At 45.4% G+C, this 15877-nt stretch overlaps 1 protein-coding gene across 2 annotated transcripts in view; it reads right to left on the minus strand.

The window, feature by feature from the left end:
• The window catches only part of BCL2L14 (BCL2 like 14), a 36280-nt gene extending 20933 nt beyond the window's left edge, over nucleotides 1-15347 (minus strand). Inside the window, exons 1-3 of one of the 2 annotated variants that reach the window (XM_080392458.1) lie at nucleotides 13623-15347; nucleotides 9903-13588; nucleotides 2342-2785 (exon numbers count right to left, since the gene is read on the minus strand). In XM_080392458.1, coding sequence (XP_080248584.1) covers nucleotides 2342-2777 — 436 coding nt within the window. In that variant the 5' untranslated portion in view covers nucleotides 2778-2785; nucleotides 9903-13588; nucleotides 13623-15347. Of the gene's footprint in view, nucleotides 1-2341; nucleotides 2786-9902; nucleotides 13602-13622 lie in introns of those variants that run through there. The other variant, XM_080392457.1, reaches the window with a different exon arrangement.
• Nucleotides 15348-15877: the final 530 nt, after the last annotated feature.

Below are 15877 nucleotides of genomic sequence, written 5' to 3' on the forward strand. Positions count from 1 at the left end.
GCAAGCGTGAGTGTTGCTCACTAGCGTGCATCCTTGCAAGCCAGAAGCACACCACGTTATTAAGAAACCTGAGAGCACTTTTCTATGGGACTGTGAATCTTGGACCTTAGTTGTACTGCCCATGATTAGTTCGTCTGTAGGTCCAGATTCGGAAGAGAAGTTGTATTTGAATCTTCTTTCCTTGTTCTCACAGGCTAACCCTGAGCAAAGGAGAAGCAGACTTCACTTCAGAGGCACCTCTAGCTCAAAAAGCTTCTCGTGTTCTTGACGCTGTTGTATTAAGCAGACGTGAATACTGGGAGAACTCAGCAACCAGATTGGCTTTATCCACCTTCTGTAATGACCTTGTTCAGGACCCTTACCAGCTGAAGGCATGGCTTGGTGAGGGCACTCCAGCAGGGATCCTGCTATAGCAAAAAGAGCAGGAGGAGCTGTTGCATCTGAAGGGTGCTCTTCCTTACAACTTGCCTCACCAAGCTTGGGATGCAAAACTTGATCTCCCTACCACCACTGCCAAGTGGCAGGTCCCACATGACCAGCAGAATTGAGACAAGCTCAGCAGCGGTCTGACCCATAACACATGTAAAATTCATAAGCAGGGTTTATTGTGAGGGCAGCAGGGGTTAATGCAGCCAACGAAACCAGCATTTCAAGGTGGGTGAATCAACCCCAAGACAGTTCCACCACCTTGCTTGCCTGCCTGCAGAGCTCGTCAGGGAGCTGCTAAACTTCTAGGAAGGGGATAGATTGTTCATGGCTTTGGAAACCTCAGATTAGCCAAATGGTTTTAAATTGAATAGGCCTTCAATTTAGAATGGTAATCCCCAAAAGCACCCCATTTGCTCCAGAATGTCCTGGCCAAGCTTGCAGGGCAGCTGTTAGCAGTGTAAGTGATAAAGAACATTAATAATGTTTTAGGAATTGGTGCAGCAATCTGCTGAAAGGCAGGTAAAGCCCAGATCTGAAGCTAGGCAGGATCCCCAGGGAGGTTAACAACCAGTGTGAGGAGCTTTTACCTCGAGGCTATGCTGCCCCCCATGCTGCAGGGACGTGCCAATGTATTGGCAGGGCCTTGAAGTGATTGCACCCAAACTCTCGAGCATTTTCCTTGGCAATGTGAAAATACAATGGACATGAAACCAGATATCTGGATGCAGGTATATGTCCCTGGCATCCAAACAATGGGAAGTTATAGTTATTTCCCCCTAGCAAAAGGCACTAAGCTGAAGCAGGGCCTTTCCTTGAGAGGCAGAACTGGATTTGGCAGCAAGGAGAGTTTTGGGCTTGGTGGGTAGGAGCTGGCCCAGGACAGTTAAACTGGTCAGGGATGGGACATTAGGCTGGAGAAGTCGGTGATAAATGATTTTTAGAAATATCTTTAAATGCATGGAATGGGGAGAGCAATTGCTGTGACACCAACAGTATCAACAGTATCAAGCTGGGACAAATAAAACCACCCCTTACCTTATGCAGATGCAAACAATATGGCAACTTACTATATGCTGTATATGCAACTTAATGGGAATACCTTATTCTCCTCTCCCAGTCTTGTATGAAAAATTATTAGTTATTATCCAGAGCAGAAAAGGGAAAACCTTATTGTCTGCAGTGCAGCACCTGGTGTGGGGCTGGCTTTGGGGCTGGGGTACAAGATGTTTATGTGGGTGGGAACCCTGGGTGTTGGGTGGATTACAGCCACCTACCACCTCTTCTTCTAACACACAGGAGGGCAGGTTTAAACTTAATATAATAGCAACATTTAAAAGAGACGTACATGACTCTGGAAGACTGTTTCCATTTAGCTACATGGTGGGGTTATGAGACGTGATCCAGAGACACAGGCTGCGGCTGCTCTGTGCTTGAGGCTGGTCACTGCCAGCTGCTTGGCAGCAGTTTCAAGCAGAATCTAGCACTTGTGTCTTTAGTGTGGAATGTTTATCATATGATAAAGTTCCTTGAATGGGCGGGCCTTCAAACAACTCTTCCTTGATTTTAGTGTGGAGGTCTTCAGTCTGACCAGTGTTTTGTGTTTTCTTTCTAACCAGATATGGAAAAGAAAAAGGCAATGCTTGCAAAAAAACAACTTGTGCAATTATATGATACCACCATATGATGGAAAACAGAAAAGCCAGTCACAAGCATGAATCTTGTGTGTGCAAGCACTACTGAAGATCTAGCAATCTGCCTTCCTAATTGGAAACCAATAAAGCTAGCATAAGAGGTGACCAAAAAGTGAAAGAAACCACCATCTTCCTCCTGCTTTTCCACAGGCCACAAGCCATTTCAGCTATTTAGGGAGAGAGATAAAGACAAACAGCAAAAGTAAAGAACAAGAACATACTTGTCTGATGCTGAGAATTCCATTCTTGAACGCTCTCAGATTGTGCCTCATAAATGGAGAAATGTGCTGTGCAACCTTGGCGCAGAGCCTGCTCAGGGGGCTTTTTCTGCTTTGATCTGCTGCAGAAAAAAGGTATACAATATCCTGGCAAGTAGGTTTTCTTTGGTTGATTTTTGCTCTGCTGTTGCGGCACAAGACCCTGATAAACTAATCTTTGACTTAGTCCATCTTTATCTCTTTGATAGTCAATCTTTACTTTTCTCCCAGTTAAAGAGGATGATTTCCGCACATTAGCCTCATTTTTCAGAAGTTTCCCATATTTACTGACAGACAACCGCCGCTGGGCATAGGCCATTAGGATCTTGTATTCTATGCTGTCTCGCTCATCATCTTCTAGTGGTATTTCTTCCATACTGACGTCATTTGGTGAAGACATCTTGATTCCTGCAAAAACATATTCTTAGTTTTAATGGCTTATGGAAGCCTGTTTTTCATTAATACCAACCAGTACTTGACACTTCTACAGAACCTTTCACCAAATACCTTATAAACCTCAGTGATGTGAAGAATATTGCAGTACCCAGGAACCAAAGAAGCACTGTTTCCTAGAAAGATAATTTGGTTACAGAGAAATACCTCAAGTAGCAATCAAGGCCGTCAAAGAACAGGAACAAGAGACGTGATACGTTGCTTTTAACTGCATTTGGTGGCTTAGACAGGAAAGATGAGGAAATTCAAGGAGTACTCAATGGTCAGGGTGCAGTGCATGAGAAGAAGAAAGCCCATAACAGTAATCACTGGTTCTTGGGATGGAAAGAAAAATGATTCATCAAAGCACTGCAAAGGAAAAGCCTATACTGCAGCTCAAATGAGCAAGCATCTAAATACATGAAAATTGTTCTTTCAGAGGAAGCTTTGACAAATTCAGGACCTGAGTACTCTAGGTAGGAAGCAAACAAGAACTAGCCCAAACATTAGGAAAAACTATGGTATTTACCTATCATAATGTTCTCAACTGTCCTTTCACTTTAGGGGACCTGAATCAACCATCTTGCATTTGACTGCATTCAATGGATGGTGTGGTGGCACTTACCTAGGGTAACTTGCTTTTGTTCAAATAAACATATGAATCCCACAGCACACACATGCATTTTGCCATCTTTCTGTTTCTCTACACATTGTAGCTTATCAAGCCAGAGTGCAAAACACTCTTAAATCTTTGCTTAGCGCTAGACCTGTCTGCCACCCGGCCTCTAGGAAGCCAGAGCAACCAGATGAAGAAGCAGGAGTCATCAGCTGTGATGCAGTGACCTAGCTGCTGTGCTTTTTTTGTTCCCCAAAATCAGTCTTCTCCAGAGCCCAGGTGAGGTTTTAGTTGTTTAAGCAGGCAACCCTGACCACCGGCAGCAGGCTGTGGGCAACACCTCTGTTGCCCGTGCAAAGTCAAACCAGACTATGCACATATCCGGAACCTATCGCTAGAGTTCTAGTGCTGACAAGCCAGAATAGGAGGCTCCTGTCCCCACTGCCCTTAAAAAAGTGTCAAATTCACTCACGCTATGCCCCCAGCCTGACAGAAACAATTTTAATCTCATTTATTCCTGTCTAGAATACCATTCAGCTACTCGCCACGTTGAATGTAATGCTATTGCTGATATGTAGCCAACAGGATTTAAATCCTAAGCACAGAGGCTCACATTTGGGATTAAACACACCTCACACACCCTGAATCCAAAGGAGTCAGTGGGAATGGGGTGCCTTGCTCCCCATGTATTTTTAACTTAGCAAGCTGCCCCTCCTAATTCACAACAGGACAACTGTTCTGTAGGAGGCAGCTTTCTCGTGCAGCCTGATCCTGCAGGGGTCTCCAGGCACAGCAATGGGGGTGAGATGGTGTATGAAGGGACCTGGGTACCCTGTCTCCTCACAGGTGCTGGGAGGCAAGGCACAGGGGCAGGGAGACTGCCAGGATGCACCGTAATTCCAGATCACTTGTCTTCACTGTGCAGAGGCTTGAAGTTACTAGCTGCTTCCTTCAAACTCTGGAAAACTACAAGTTGTTGAGCTAGGAACCATCTGTTAATCCCCTTAAAACTTTCTTTTACTAAGTATAAGGATGAAATAAGTCATATATGTATGTGCCAGATTTTCACCTGGTATAAACTATCTTAGTCCTCCGAAAATCCACAGGATACTGACTCACCTTTAGCAAGGGGTATCACTGACTTCCACTTTCACCTTAGGACAGTCATTAAAGAAATGAGAATGGGAACAGTGTGGTAGGGGGTGTCGTGGTTTAACCCTGGCTGGCAGCGAAGCCCCACGCAGCTGCTCGCTCACTCCCCCCGCAGTGGGGTGGGGGAGAGAGAATCAGAAGGGTGAAAGTGGGAAAACTCAAGGGTTGAGATAAGAACAATTTAATAGGGAAAGCAAAAGCTGCCGCACGCAAGCAAAGCAAAGCAAGGAATTCATTCACCACTTCCCATGGGCAGGCAGGTGTTCAGCCATCCCCAGGGATGCAGGGCTCCATCACACGTAACGGTTACTTGGGAAGACAAATGCCGTAATGCCAAATGCCCCCCACCCCTTCCTTCTTCCCCCAGCTTATATATACTCAGCACGACGTCATATGGTATGGAATAGCCCTTTGTTCAGGTCACCTGTCCTCGTTGTGTCCCCTCCCAATTTCCCGCACCCCTCCAGCCCTCTGGCTGGCAGGGCCCAAGGAACTGAAAGGTTCTTGACTCAGTTTAAACACCCCCCAGCAACAACCAAATCCATCAGTGTGCTACCAACATTGCTCTCACACCAACACACAACTGTGTTGCCTTCGAACAGCCTCCTGGGCTTCAGCAGAAGCCCTGTCCTGTGAAAGGCCCAGCACTGCACTAAGACCTCTTGCTCACAAGGTCATGCAAAGGTGAGTGCCTGTTTGCTGGACATGGCTGGGGCAGTTTGGAGGCTGAGGGAGAAGGCACAAGTTCCCTTTCTCTTGCTGGTTGCTGCCTTGAGATATTCAAAAGGTCAGCAGGAGCTTTGTGTCTTCTCACAAGCAGCTTTAATGACCTTGCAAGGGAAACTAAAAGCCCAGCAGGAAAAAGTCAGCAAGAGTCTGTTATAAGAAATAAACCAAGTGGAGACAAAGAAGTGGGAGCTGGAGATACAGAGAAAAGAAAGGAAAACTGAAATGATGCAAAACAGGCACGGTGGTGCTGCTGCTTCGTTGCTGTGCCTAGGAAGGGAGCGCTGATGTGTACTACCCCCAGGATGCAGGGGAGCAAATCCGTGACCTGTAGTTGTTTGAGAACATCTTCCAGTGCAAACCAGAGCAGCCTAAAGAGTGTTTTACGCTGGTACTGCATTTCTCGGTGTCTCTGCTACACAGAAAGCAAGGCTACAGCAAATCCCTTCAGCTAGTCAATGAGCCCAGGAACAGGTATTTCCCTTTGTTCCAGAATCCAGACCAAGCAGTTATTTCATTTTAAAATTTGCCCCAAAATAGAGAGAAAATTTCAAAGGCTATACAATTCTTTTTCATTATTTAATACTTAATTCAAACTCAGTCTTCTCCTTGGAAAGACCCAACCTCACCCGTCTGATCAGACACTCACACTACTTAAAACAGCATAGCCTTCCCCAGCATGGGTACTCTTTATAGGTGTAACATTCATATGTACCTGTTTTTCACTAATATAAAATATAAATAACAATATAAAATACTTATACTATGTATATATATAAATCATAAAGTAATTATAGAAAATAATACAAACGTTCATTTATAAACAGCAAGAAGAATTACCAGTAGTAGCAGTAAAAACCCTTCCAGCCCTGTACACTGAGCTATTACTTACACATTAAGAACAGTCCTACCCAAGGTGGTTGTACAGATAAAAATCAAGCAACAGTTCAAAGGTTGGTCTCCTAAACGAGGCTAAGTGCAGACCGATAGCAGGAGGTAGGGTTTTATTGCAGCTTGCTAGTACGTAACATCAAATAAGCACTAGCACATCAGATGCAGCTGTACAGCTAAGCCTGAACCTCACTCTGATGCGGAATCTCTGAGAAATGAAACAAATTACGTTGGTAAAAATGTGGTAAAGGAGCTTCCTTACTGGGACCATTTTTGAGCTCTGATGTCTTGGTAAGAAGCCTCACCCCTGTGTATACAACAGGCTGAAGAAGCATAAAAAGGAGTCACAGTTTATAGCTCATTTATGCCATTACTTACAGATAGAAAGAAAAGGAGGTACCACCACATGCTGGTGAGCATTTATAAAGAAGACTTCCAGTAGCTAACTTGATTTTCAGTTCATTTGAAAATTTTAAATCTTAATTGGTGACTTAGGTCTGTCTTTAGACTGACTTTTTCATACTGTAACTGTGTTATTTTTCTAATATCCTGTCTGCTGTGCGCCAGAGATGAGCAGGACCTTTTGCAGAAGCAGAAATGGCTTTGCATGAACTCTCTTTCTCAGAAATGAGTTTCTATAAAGAACGTTTTTTACTGCAAGCATTGAGTCAGTTTGACAAGTACTTGGAAGTCCTGCTAAAACCCAAATGTGCATATTATTTCCTAGGATGATTAAAAGAAACTTGGAGGATCAGATTATGGAGCATGGTCTCATTCTGTCTGCTTAAAAACTCTGGCCTAAATTATTTATCTTCTGGAGCTCGCAGGCCCTGAGGGAGCAGTGTTACCCTCTCCTTTTTTACTCTTCTCCAGACCTTTTCCTCCTATTGCCAAATATCACATCCACGTGCTATTTCCCAGAAAATGGAAACTGAACTGCCAGTGCTCATAGTGGTACATTTAGCTGTAACTCTCCTTCCACTTCAAGGCTTGTGTGCCAGGATGGAGAAATTTGGCAAAAACACAGACAGACTTCTGTGAGCAGCATGACCGACAAAACCTGCTCTCCTGTGGAGCCTCTGAGCACCAGTACTGGCTAAACTTGCACAAGTCCACAAAAATACCCCCCAGACTGTAGCACCATCCTGAGCCAATTGCAATGACAGTCAACAAAAAGCTTGAGAAGTTTATTATACAAGGCTGAGTGGGCAGGATACGGAAATAAAACCATAAAAAAGAAACTAGCAGTGTGACTGTTTAATGTTTATTAGGAGGAAGTGTAGCCTGCAGGTTCAAGTTTAGATGAAATAACTGTTGATTTGGAGGGTGTCCGGCTACAGGCCTGTGTTCGGCAAAACTGGGCAAAGTGGTGTCCTGGCTATGCCATTTCTCGACAGTTGTTGTATTGGTGTTATTTATTAATATATAGTTGCACGTATAGCTGCCAACCACCATGGCAGCTAACTCTACAAGTCCTCTTGGCTCATGCTCACCACAGATGCTGCTTGAGCCCAGACTTGGATGCTGCACTCGTGCCTTCCCAGCCCCTCCTCTCCTCCTAACCCCGCTGGAGTGCCTCCTGTCCTTCCTCTTCAGGTGCCCCCAGAGCACAGACAAGCTCTACCACTATTTCTTCCCCAGGAAGGTCCCCTGCCACATGAACAGCCCTGAGATTTACCCCCAAAAGGCTTAGGGACCTTGACCAAGCAGAGGCAACGTCAGTGCTGACCCTGTTGTTTGGCCAGATTCCCATCACATACATTCTTACCAGCGCTAGCAGACCCCAAGGAAGCGCAGGTCGCTGCAGATGGCTCTGCAGCAAGAGGCACTGCCTTTCCTGAAAGGCTGAATAGACAAAGCAGCGAAAGAGGCCCCTGAAAACTCATCATAGAATCATAGAATGATTTAGGTTGGAAAAGATCTTTAAGATCATCAAGTCCGACCATAAATCTAATGCTGCCAAGTCGACCACTAAACCATGTCCCTAAGCACCATGTCTAGATGTCTTTTAAATACCTCCAGTGATGGTGACTCAGGTACTTCCCTGGGCAGCCTGTTCCAAAGGTTGACAACCCTTTCAGAGAAGAAATTTTTCCTAATATCCGATATAAACCTCCCCTGGTACAACTCGAGGCCATTTCCTCTCATCTTAACTAATAATCCTTGGATTGTTAGTCCAAGCTATTCAAGCCTCATCTGATGCTTCTCTCTCAACCAGCAGAGACAGAAACGTGGTTGCTTGCGTGCAATGCCAGTTCTAAATAAAACACTTTATTTTTGAGGCAATGCTGGAGAAAGGCACTGACAATAATAGCACCAACGTTTACCTTACTGCCTCATCCCAGGTGTGGGTCTTTCCCTTCATCTCTGCTCTCATGTACAGAGGAGCAGATTGGGGCGTGTGGTAGTGGAGACTCCTGTGCAAGGGGAAGCAAAGGTCAAGATTCCTCTCCAAGCATTTCAAGCTAGATCCTCTGGGTCGATGATTCTAACTTACTGCTAGTTCTAGTGGAGAAAAGCAGAACCATCATGGGTCTCCAGAGTTCATCAGTATGTAAGCAACACACTTTGCTGAAGAAGTAATTTGTGTATATTGAGTCAGTCACTTTCATAAAACCCTTACTGGGAAAGTATTGTCTGTGCAAGAGAGGCTGAACTGTTTTAAACTGCACAGCTGCTGTAGAAAGCTGGTTTCACACAGAAGCCCACCAGAAAGGACCTCTCCATGTGGTACTGCAATACAGTTGCCTCTAGGATGGAAAGCAGTAACTTGCAAGCTGAAGGATTATGTGCCCCTTATTGAATCTTAACTAAATAGGACACAACATAATTAGTGAAGCCAGAGTTACACTACGATGCCAAAGAAAACATCCCTAGTGGCAACAGATTTTTCATGAGCGCTGTTATGCAACAAATACAATACATGCTATATGAAAAGGTCTACATGTCTTTCAGAAGTGAGGTTGCCTGCTAGTCTATGGCTGTCCAGAAGTACTTCCCACATTCTCACAGCTGAGAGGCTGCCAGAGACTCAGCCTCTAGAAGAGAAGTGATGCACTATTTGGCTTTCAGCACCAACAGAAATGGTAAAGCATGTATTTATGACTTCCAGCAGACTAAATTGGCTGTCACTGTGCAGCAAAGATCTGGGAGCAAAAAGGGAATAACAGATCTGCTTACTGATGATTTCAGGGGAGCATATCACCTGCTGAATCACCTCCACCAAATTTACCCGCTCAGATCAGAGTTTCTTTCAGTTGTAAATGAAGTCATCTTACCAGCAAGAGGTGACCCAGCTTGAACTGGGCCAACTTGTATGAATCGGCTGGTGAGGATTTAAGTCTGCAGGAATACACTGGGTTAGCCCCAAATTTTAAATTCAACCTTCCACAACTAGCTGTAGTGTAGTCAGCAGAAAATGTCTTTGCTCTCCTTGGCAGGTTATGTCAATCTCTTCTTTCAAAAGCATACAGCCAACAGCAGCAAAGCTTGTATGGCAGCTCCAAAAGTCCCAGGGCAGTTCTTTCCTTTTTTCACACCACAGCTAAGCCCAAAAGTACATTGTTCAATACCTAAGTTAATAATGATAAATATATCCAAATTAATCCATATACAACTAAGATTCAGAGAGTCTTGTGCTGGCTTATAGACAGCCAAACATTATAAGAGAGAAACCAAGTTCAGAGAAGAAAAGAGGGGTTTTATTACCTTCCAGGTCTATTGCACCAGCAACTCTTGGTGCCTGCTGATATCAATTCTTTGTTCTCCTCCTCCAGTGGCTAGACTTGTCTTGCTAGAGCCAGCCTTGCAAGCACAGCACTTCCTTCAGAAAACTGAAGTTCCCTTCTTTTATTTAATATTTTCAGTCTTTCATCAAAACATATATTCGTAAGCTTTCATTAAGAAGGTCACTCCACTTGCAATTTAAAAAAAAAGAAGTGCCCCTTGTACTTCCTTATGAGAACACGTCAGCTCACTTATAAAAAGCAGAAAGGGGTAGGGTTTGCCCTTCCTGCACGTGACTTGTTCTCCGCAGTGCACCATGCAAGGGCAAAAAGTCTATAGCTCTTTAGGGCTTCTTGCCAAACTATTTATTTATTTATTTATTTATTTATTTCCCCCCAAACCCTGTTTTTCTCCATGGTACAGGTCAAATCAAATCATCATTTTGATACAAGAAGGTTTTTTAAGTGTTTTGAAAACAGTTATACCTCTTCTTCTATATGAACTAGTAAACACTATAAAACAGTAAACTAGTCTATGTTTTTTCATATGTCATTGCATTTTTTTTTCCAAAATCACATTAAACATCAATTAGATAAGATTGGTACAATACTTGCAACAGCAACATGGTATTGCTCCTGTTAACTCATGGACTAAAATTATGATTTTGTTACCCATGTAAGTAGCCCCAAGCACACATGCATTTTAAGAGGGATTTTCATTGCGCCAGTGATCTTCCGTTTTTGAAATCAGCTTGTAAATGCAATTGCAAGCTGGAGGGGCCTGATGCACACGAAACAGCTGAAGCGGGGGAACGCTTGCATTTATCTGCAGCAGAGAAATAGTTTTAGGAGGTACAGAGGGGTTTCTGACTGGGAGGAGATCCCTTCTCAGGAACAAAAGCACTCAAGGCTGTGCCTTAGTCTGAGAGCTTTGTATAAGAAAAGGCATGTCTGGTGCCTTTCCTGTGAAGGGAGGAATTTACTAGTAGAAACTGAAATATAAGCAGAGCCAACTTTTGCATTTCCAGGGAACAGAGTCTTGGAGTTCGTGGATACATTGCAGGCTTATAGAAGCTTTTTTGTTCGTGTTCACTGAAGCTTTCTATTTCCTTCCTGCTTTGCTAGGGCCAACTGACCTGAGAGCAATAATAGCAGATGGAAAGCCTGTGTATTACAGATTATTAACGATCTGTCATTCCCCGGACTGCAAAAACTTCAATTTTCGTTTTCTTTTCAAACATACGCCATATCCCAGTGCAGAATATATTTTCTGCAAGACTAAGAGGGGGAAAAAAGGTAGTAGTTGAGGCCCAGAAGAGGGAAGTGTAGCCTGCTGGAAGCACGAAAAAAGACCTAAACAACCACCCCTTTAAAGTGGGATTTTGTATTTTATAGCACTAGTCAGAAAGTGAGAGGATTGAGGGAAAACTAACGTTGACTCTGCTCCATTTGATCTGTTCTATTCCAATTGTTGTTCTGTGTTATATCATGATAGAACAGGCAAAAATTGGCCATTTTCCACTCAGCACTTGTGTTGACCTTATAACCAGAGCTGGATGTATAGCCCTGCATAACTTCTGAAATAAACTGGCAAAGCTAAACTTTGGTTTTATTTGACTTGATTTGATCGAGGCAGCATCACTACCCATGAATGACCTCCTCTGACATACAGCTACTCACCCAATCCATTTACTTCCATCGGTTTCTGCCATTATCCACCTCAGAATACCCCTATAGCCTTGAGAGCAGCTGTTCTGGGCATGATTTTAAACTGCTGAGAAATCAAAATACTGGGATTCTTTTAAATCCCTGGTGGTATTGAGGAAGGAATGTGGCAGTCCATGTTTGTAAGTTGTCAGCCCTGGCTGCACTCAGGAAGAGCTGTAGCCAGTTTTCTGCCTTGGCTGGAGCTCTGGGATCCTGAAATGGATGGAGACTTTGTCCATTACGGAGCAATATTAGGAACAGGGATATTTCAAAGCGTGTTACAGCCAGCCTGGGCAGATGCGGGTGTTAAGGGAAGGCTCAGCCTGACCAGGACTCCTTTTTTCATTTTCTCAGTAGCTTTTTCAAAAAAACAAAACTGAAAGCAGTCCCAGAGGAGGCAAGATGTATGTAAAAGGGAAACTCTCATAGATACAGTACAATATATTTTTATGTGCTTTAATTATTTTTGCTTCATTGTGCTTCTCCATTTTCCTCCCACTGCGCTGTCTGCCAAGGAAAATTTGTTTTACTGGCCTTTCCTGAAACTGGATAGAAGAGCAAACATTCTGAATAATGGTGATATAATTCCCTGCTGTACAGGAGGGTCACATTTGGTTTCTCTTTCAGTTCTCAGTCCCTTCAGGATTTTTCTCACATTAAGACCCAAACTAGGTTTTCTGTCTTGCTTGTATTATGGATTTTGTATTATGGATTTTAATTTCCTGGAAACCTCTTACATTATCTTCTTAGGTTTCTTACCTTTTCTGTTGCCACCTATCTTATCTAAATCCGCCAGCCCCTTTTTAACTGTCTCATTTACCTTTAGCTAACCCAGCCAAACACTTGATGTTGACTCATGCAGTTCTCTAAAGCAGATAAGCTGCTTTACGGGCTTTTTTTCCATTTCCCACCTTGGGCAAATTTAGGTCAGTCATAAGCTAGTTTCAGTTTTGTTTCTACTTACTTTCCAGCCTAAAATCCTTGATATCTCAACCTTCGATTTGCGAAGTCTGTGAAAGGACACTTTAAAATAAAACCATTGTTTCCACTGCCTTTCAGAGTGCCTGTGAGGACTGATTTTTACGATATGTACTGAGCCAAAAAGTATAAGAAGTTTCCCCTCAAAAACTAGGAAGAGCTTGTGATCTTTGCTGAGAAAAACTAGTTGTTTCCAGGAGGAAAAAATAAATCAAAGAGAAAAAAAGCCTGGTTTGAGAGATGGAAAAACTTGGGGTTTGGGGTTTTTTTTCCCCCCACCAGAAATAACTTAAACATTCATCCATTCTGAGATGAAAAGATGTAAAGGAATTTTGGTATTTAATTAGTTCTTGCCTTGCAAGTTTGAAACAGCAGAGGATAACATGACCAGGTCATCCCACCTAAAGGATGTTTTCTGGCTGTGGCAACTAGTAACAGGCTCCTTCCACCACAGAAGGGTAGGAGAGAGGAAAATAAAGACTGGTCAAACGAGGCAGAGGAGTCCCCCCAGCCGTCAGCCGAACTTCAGGAAAGAGTCGTGAATTAAGGGAGTTTTCGGCAGCGCTGGCGGCCCGAAGTGCCTGCACAAGCTGGGCATAGCGGGTCCTGCCCCCGGGGGTCACCGCGCACCATCCGCTGACAAACCCGCATCCTTTCGGGTATCCCCGCTGCAGCCACGGAGTGCGGGCTGTGTGCCCGCGCATCACGGGGGCGGCATGCCTCAGCAGCGGGGATCGCCAGCCCCGGGGTATGGGGTGGCAGTGGCTGCACCTGAGGCGGGGTGCCCTGGCCAGCAGCGCCCCTGGAAGCGCTGCCCCGGGAAGGGGCGGGCGGGGGCTGCAGGCGGCAGCGGGACCCCGCGGCGGGTGCGGGGCGGGCGGGGAAAAGGCGTCGGGCAGCGACACCCGGCGGCGGCCCCCGCGCTGCCCGCTCCGGCCGGGGGGGAACCGCCGCCGCGGCCTGGGACAGCTGCCCCGGGGTGTGCTAGGGGTGACCTGGGACAGCTGCCCTGGGCTACCTAGGGGTGACCTGGGACAGCTGCCCTGGAGTGTTCTAGGGGTGACATTCCCGTGTCCCCTCCAGGCTGCGATGAGATCGGATTCTGATGATGCCACCGCTGGAAAAGAATGCGACCCACAAGGCGTACAGGTCTTCGGCTCTTTTGCCTGAGATTAGCAAGTTGGTGCTTGTGTCTGTAAAACAGAGGCTGAGCCTTAGAGAAGACCAAGGAACCGAAGGATGGCCATGTTTCATTCCTGGCACATGTAACTGTGCAAACCCAGAAAATTGCCTAGAAATGTGGAAAGGGACCTTGCACAAAACCACACCGGGTGTTAAGATCTGTTTCTGAGCAGTGCTGCTACCCTTGCTCATTTGGTTTAGATGGAAAACAATTTTTATTTTAAGTTACCATGATGCAGCTTTTTTCAAAATAGTTTTGCCTCTTCTTCTTACTGTGTGTTGCAATGGAGCTGGGGGTGGCGTGGGGTCAGAGTGAAGTTTGTGGTCAAAGAGGTACTGCTGTACCCCTTTTTCAACCCTCTCGCTTCCCTCTACTCCTCCGTGCGGCTTGGCACTGGTGCTCCAGGCCAGCTCTGATGGTGTGGCTTGTCACACTGCACCAGACACCAGGGAAAGAGCCAGGGTGGGATGCCTTGCTAGGAGCCTCCCCTCTTTGCTCAGGGGTTGCATCTCAACCCAGACCCTCACCGTTGGTCCTGCAGCTCTGCCTGTGCCTGGCTGTGCCTGCTGATCCAGACCCTGACCCGCTGGCTTTGCCTTGCACCCGCCTCCTCCCTGCAAATGTCTCTGGGAATTGCGAGGCTCTTGGCTGTGCTCAGTTAGGATCACTGAACCTGCTCTGCTCGCCTTGCACAGGTACTGTGGGGCTGCCCTGTGCCCTTGAGGTTGCTGCTCTGGGCTGCTTGCTGTCACCCTCAGCTCCTGGCTCCCTCTCCCCTATGAAGCAGCCTGCTCTGGTGGTGCCCAAGCACCCTCTAGGTCTTCAGGTTGTGCTATGAAGCTGTCAGTAGAAAAGTAATTCTGGACTGTATTTCTTCGGGTACACAGAACAGGAAAAATCCACGTCCTTTTATTTTTCTTGTTATTTACAGCCACTTCTAGTCCAGTTCCTGACTGGCAGCTCAGCACAGTTCAAGTGGTATAAGGTAAAGACACTCTTTCCAGTCTCCCACTACCCCGTCCTTAAACCAGCTTGGCTTAGGCTGCTGTGGGTTGTGATCTGCCCTAAGTGCCAAGGGGATGTTCCAGAGCCTGGGAATCAGCATAACATGGCAGGGTTTGAGTATTGTCTTCTTTTCTCCCAGCCCTTTCAATGAGACAGTAAGTAGAGTTTGCCTAAGAGCCACTGAGCCAAAAATCCCCCCAAGCAAGTTTTACTTAATCCCTTTATTTTCTGTGTTTAAGTTTCTGGATTAATAGTGAAATATGAGGTAGGCGTAGACTAAAAAATCATATACAGCTGTTTCTGGAAAGTATTTTCACACTTGAATTATCGTTGGACCAGTAGCCTTTGGCATCAACCATGCAGAACAAAGCCCGATACCTAATAAAACCAAAGACCATCTTAAGGCAGGGAGTCAGTACAAACCAGCCACTGGTGTACCTCGTTCAGCACGACACCTTGGTAAAACTGACCATAGCCTTGACAGCTCTGGGAGTGTGCAGCGGAGCAGCTGTGACCTGTGTTGGACTCAGAGCTCATTCTAAGTGTGAGCAAAGCCTCAGGCTGGGAAAAGCCTGCATGGAAATAAAGTGATGTACAGATCCTTCACCAGACGGGTGGATTTATTCCCTCAGCAGTTTTGTGGTTCTGGCAAACATCATCATACACATCTGGGGATGTGCATGTTGTACCATAGTAGTGCTGCCACAAATCACGCACCCAACAGGAGAGTATTTTCCTAATGTCGCTGAGTTGTTTCAGGTGCCTGTGTTATCTGCAGCTGTGTATTCCTTTTCTGCATACTTCTGCATATTTACATTGCACTGCTGAGGCCAACAGGCAGAGGGAGGTGATTCTGCCCCTCTGCTTTGCTCTGCTGAGACCTCACCTGGAGTGCTGGTCCAGCTCTGGGGCCCTCAGCACAGGAAAGACATGGACTTGTTGGAGTGAGCCCAGAGGACGGCCACAAAGATGGTCAGAGAGCTGGAGCACCTCCCCTGTGAAGAAAGGCTGAGAGAGCTGAGGGACAATGGTTTTAAACTGAAAAAGGGTAGATTTAGATAGGATATAAGGAAAACATTTTTTAT

This window comes from Falco punctatus (genome assembly GCF_963210335.1).
Source record: "Falco punctatus genome assembly, chromosome: 6".
NCBI classification, from domain to species: domain Eukaryota; kingdom Metazoa; phylum Chordata; class Aves; order Falconiformes; family Falconidae; genus Falco; species Falco punctatus.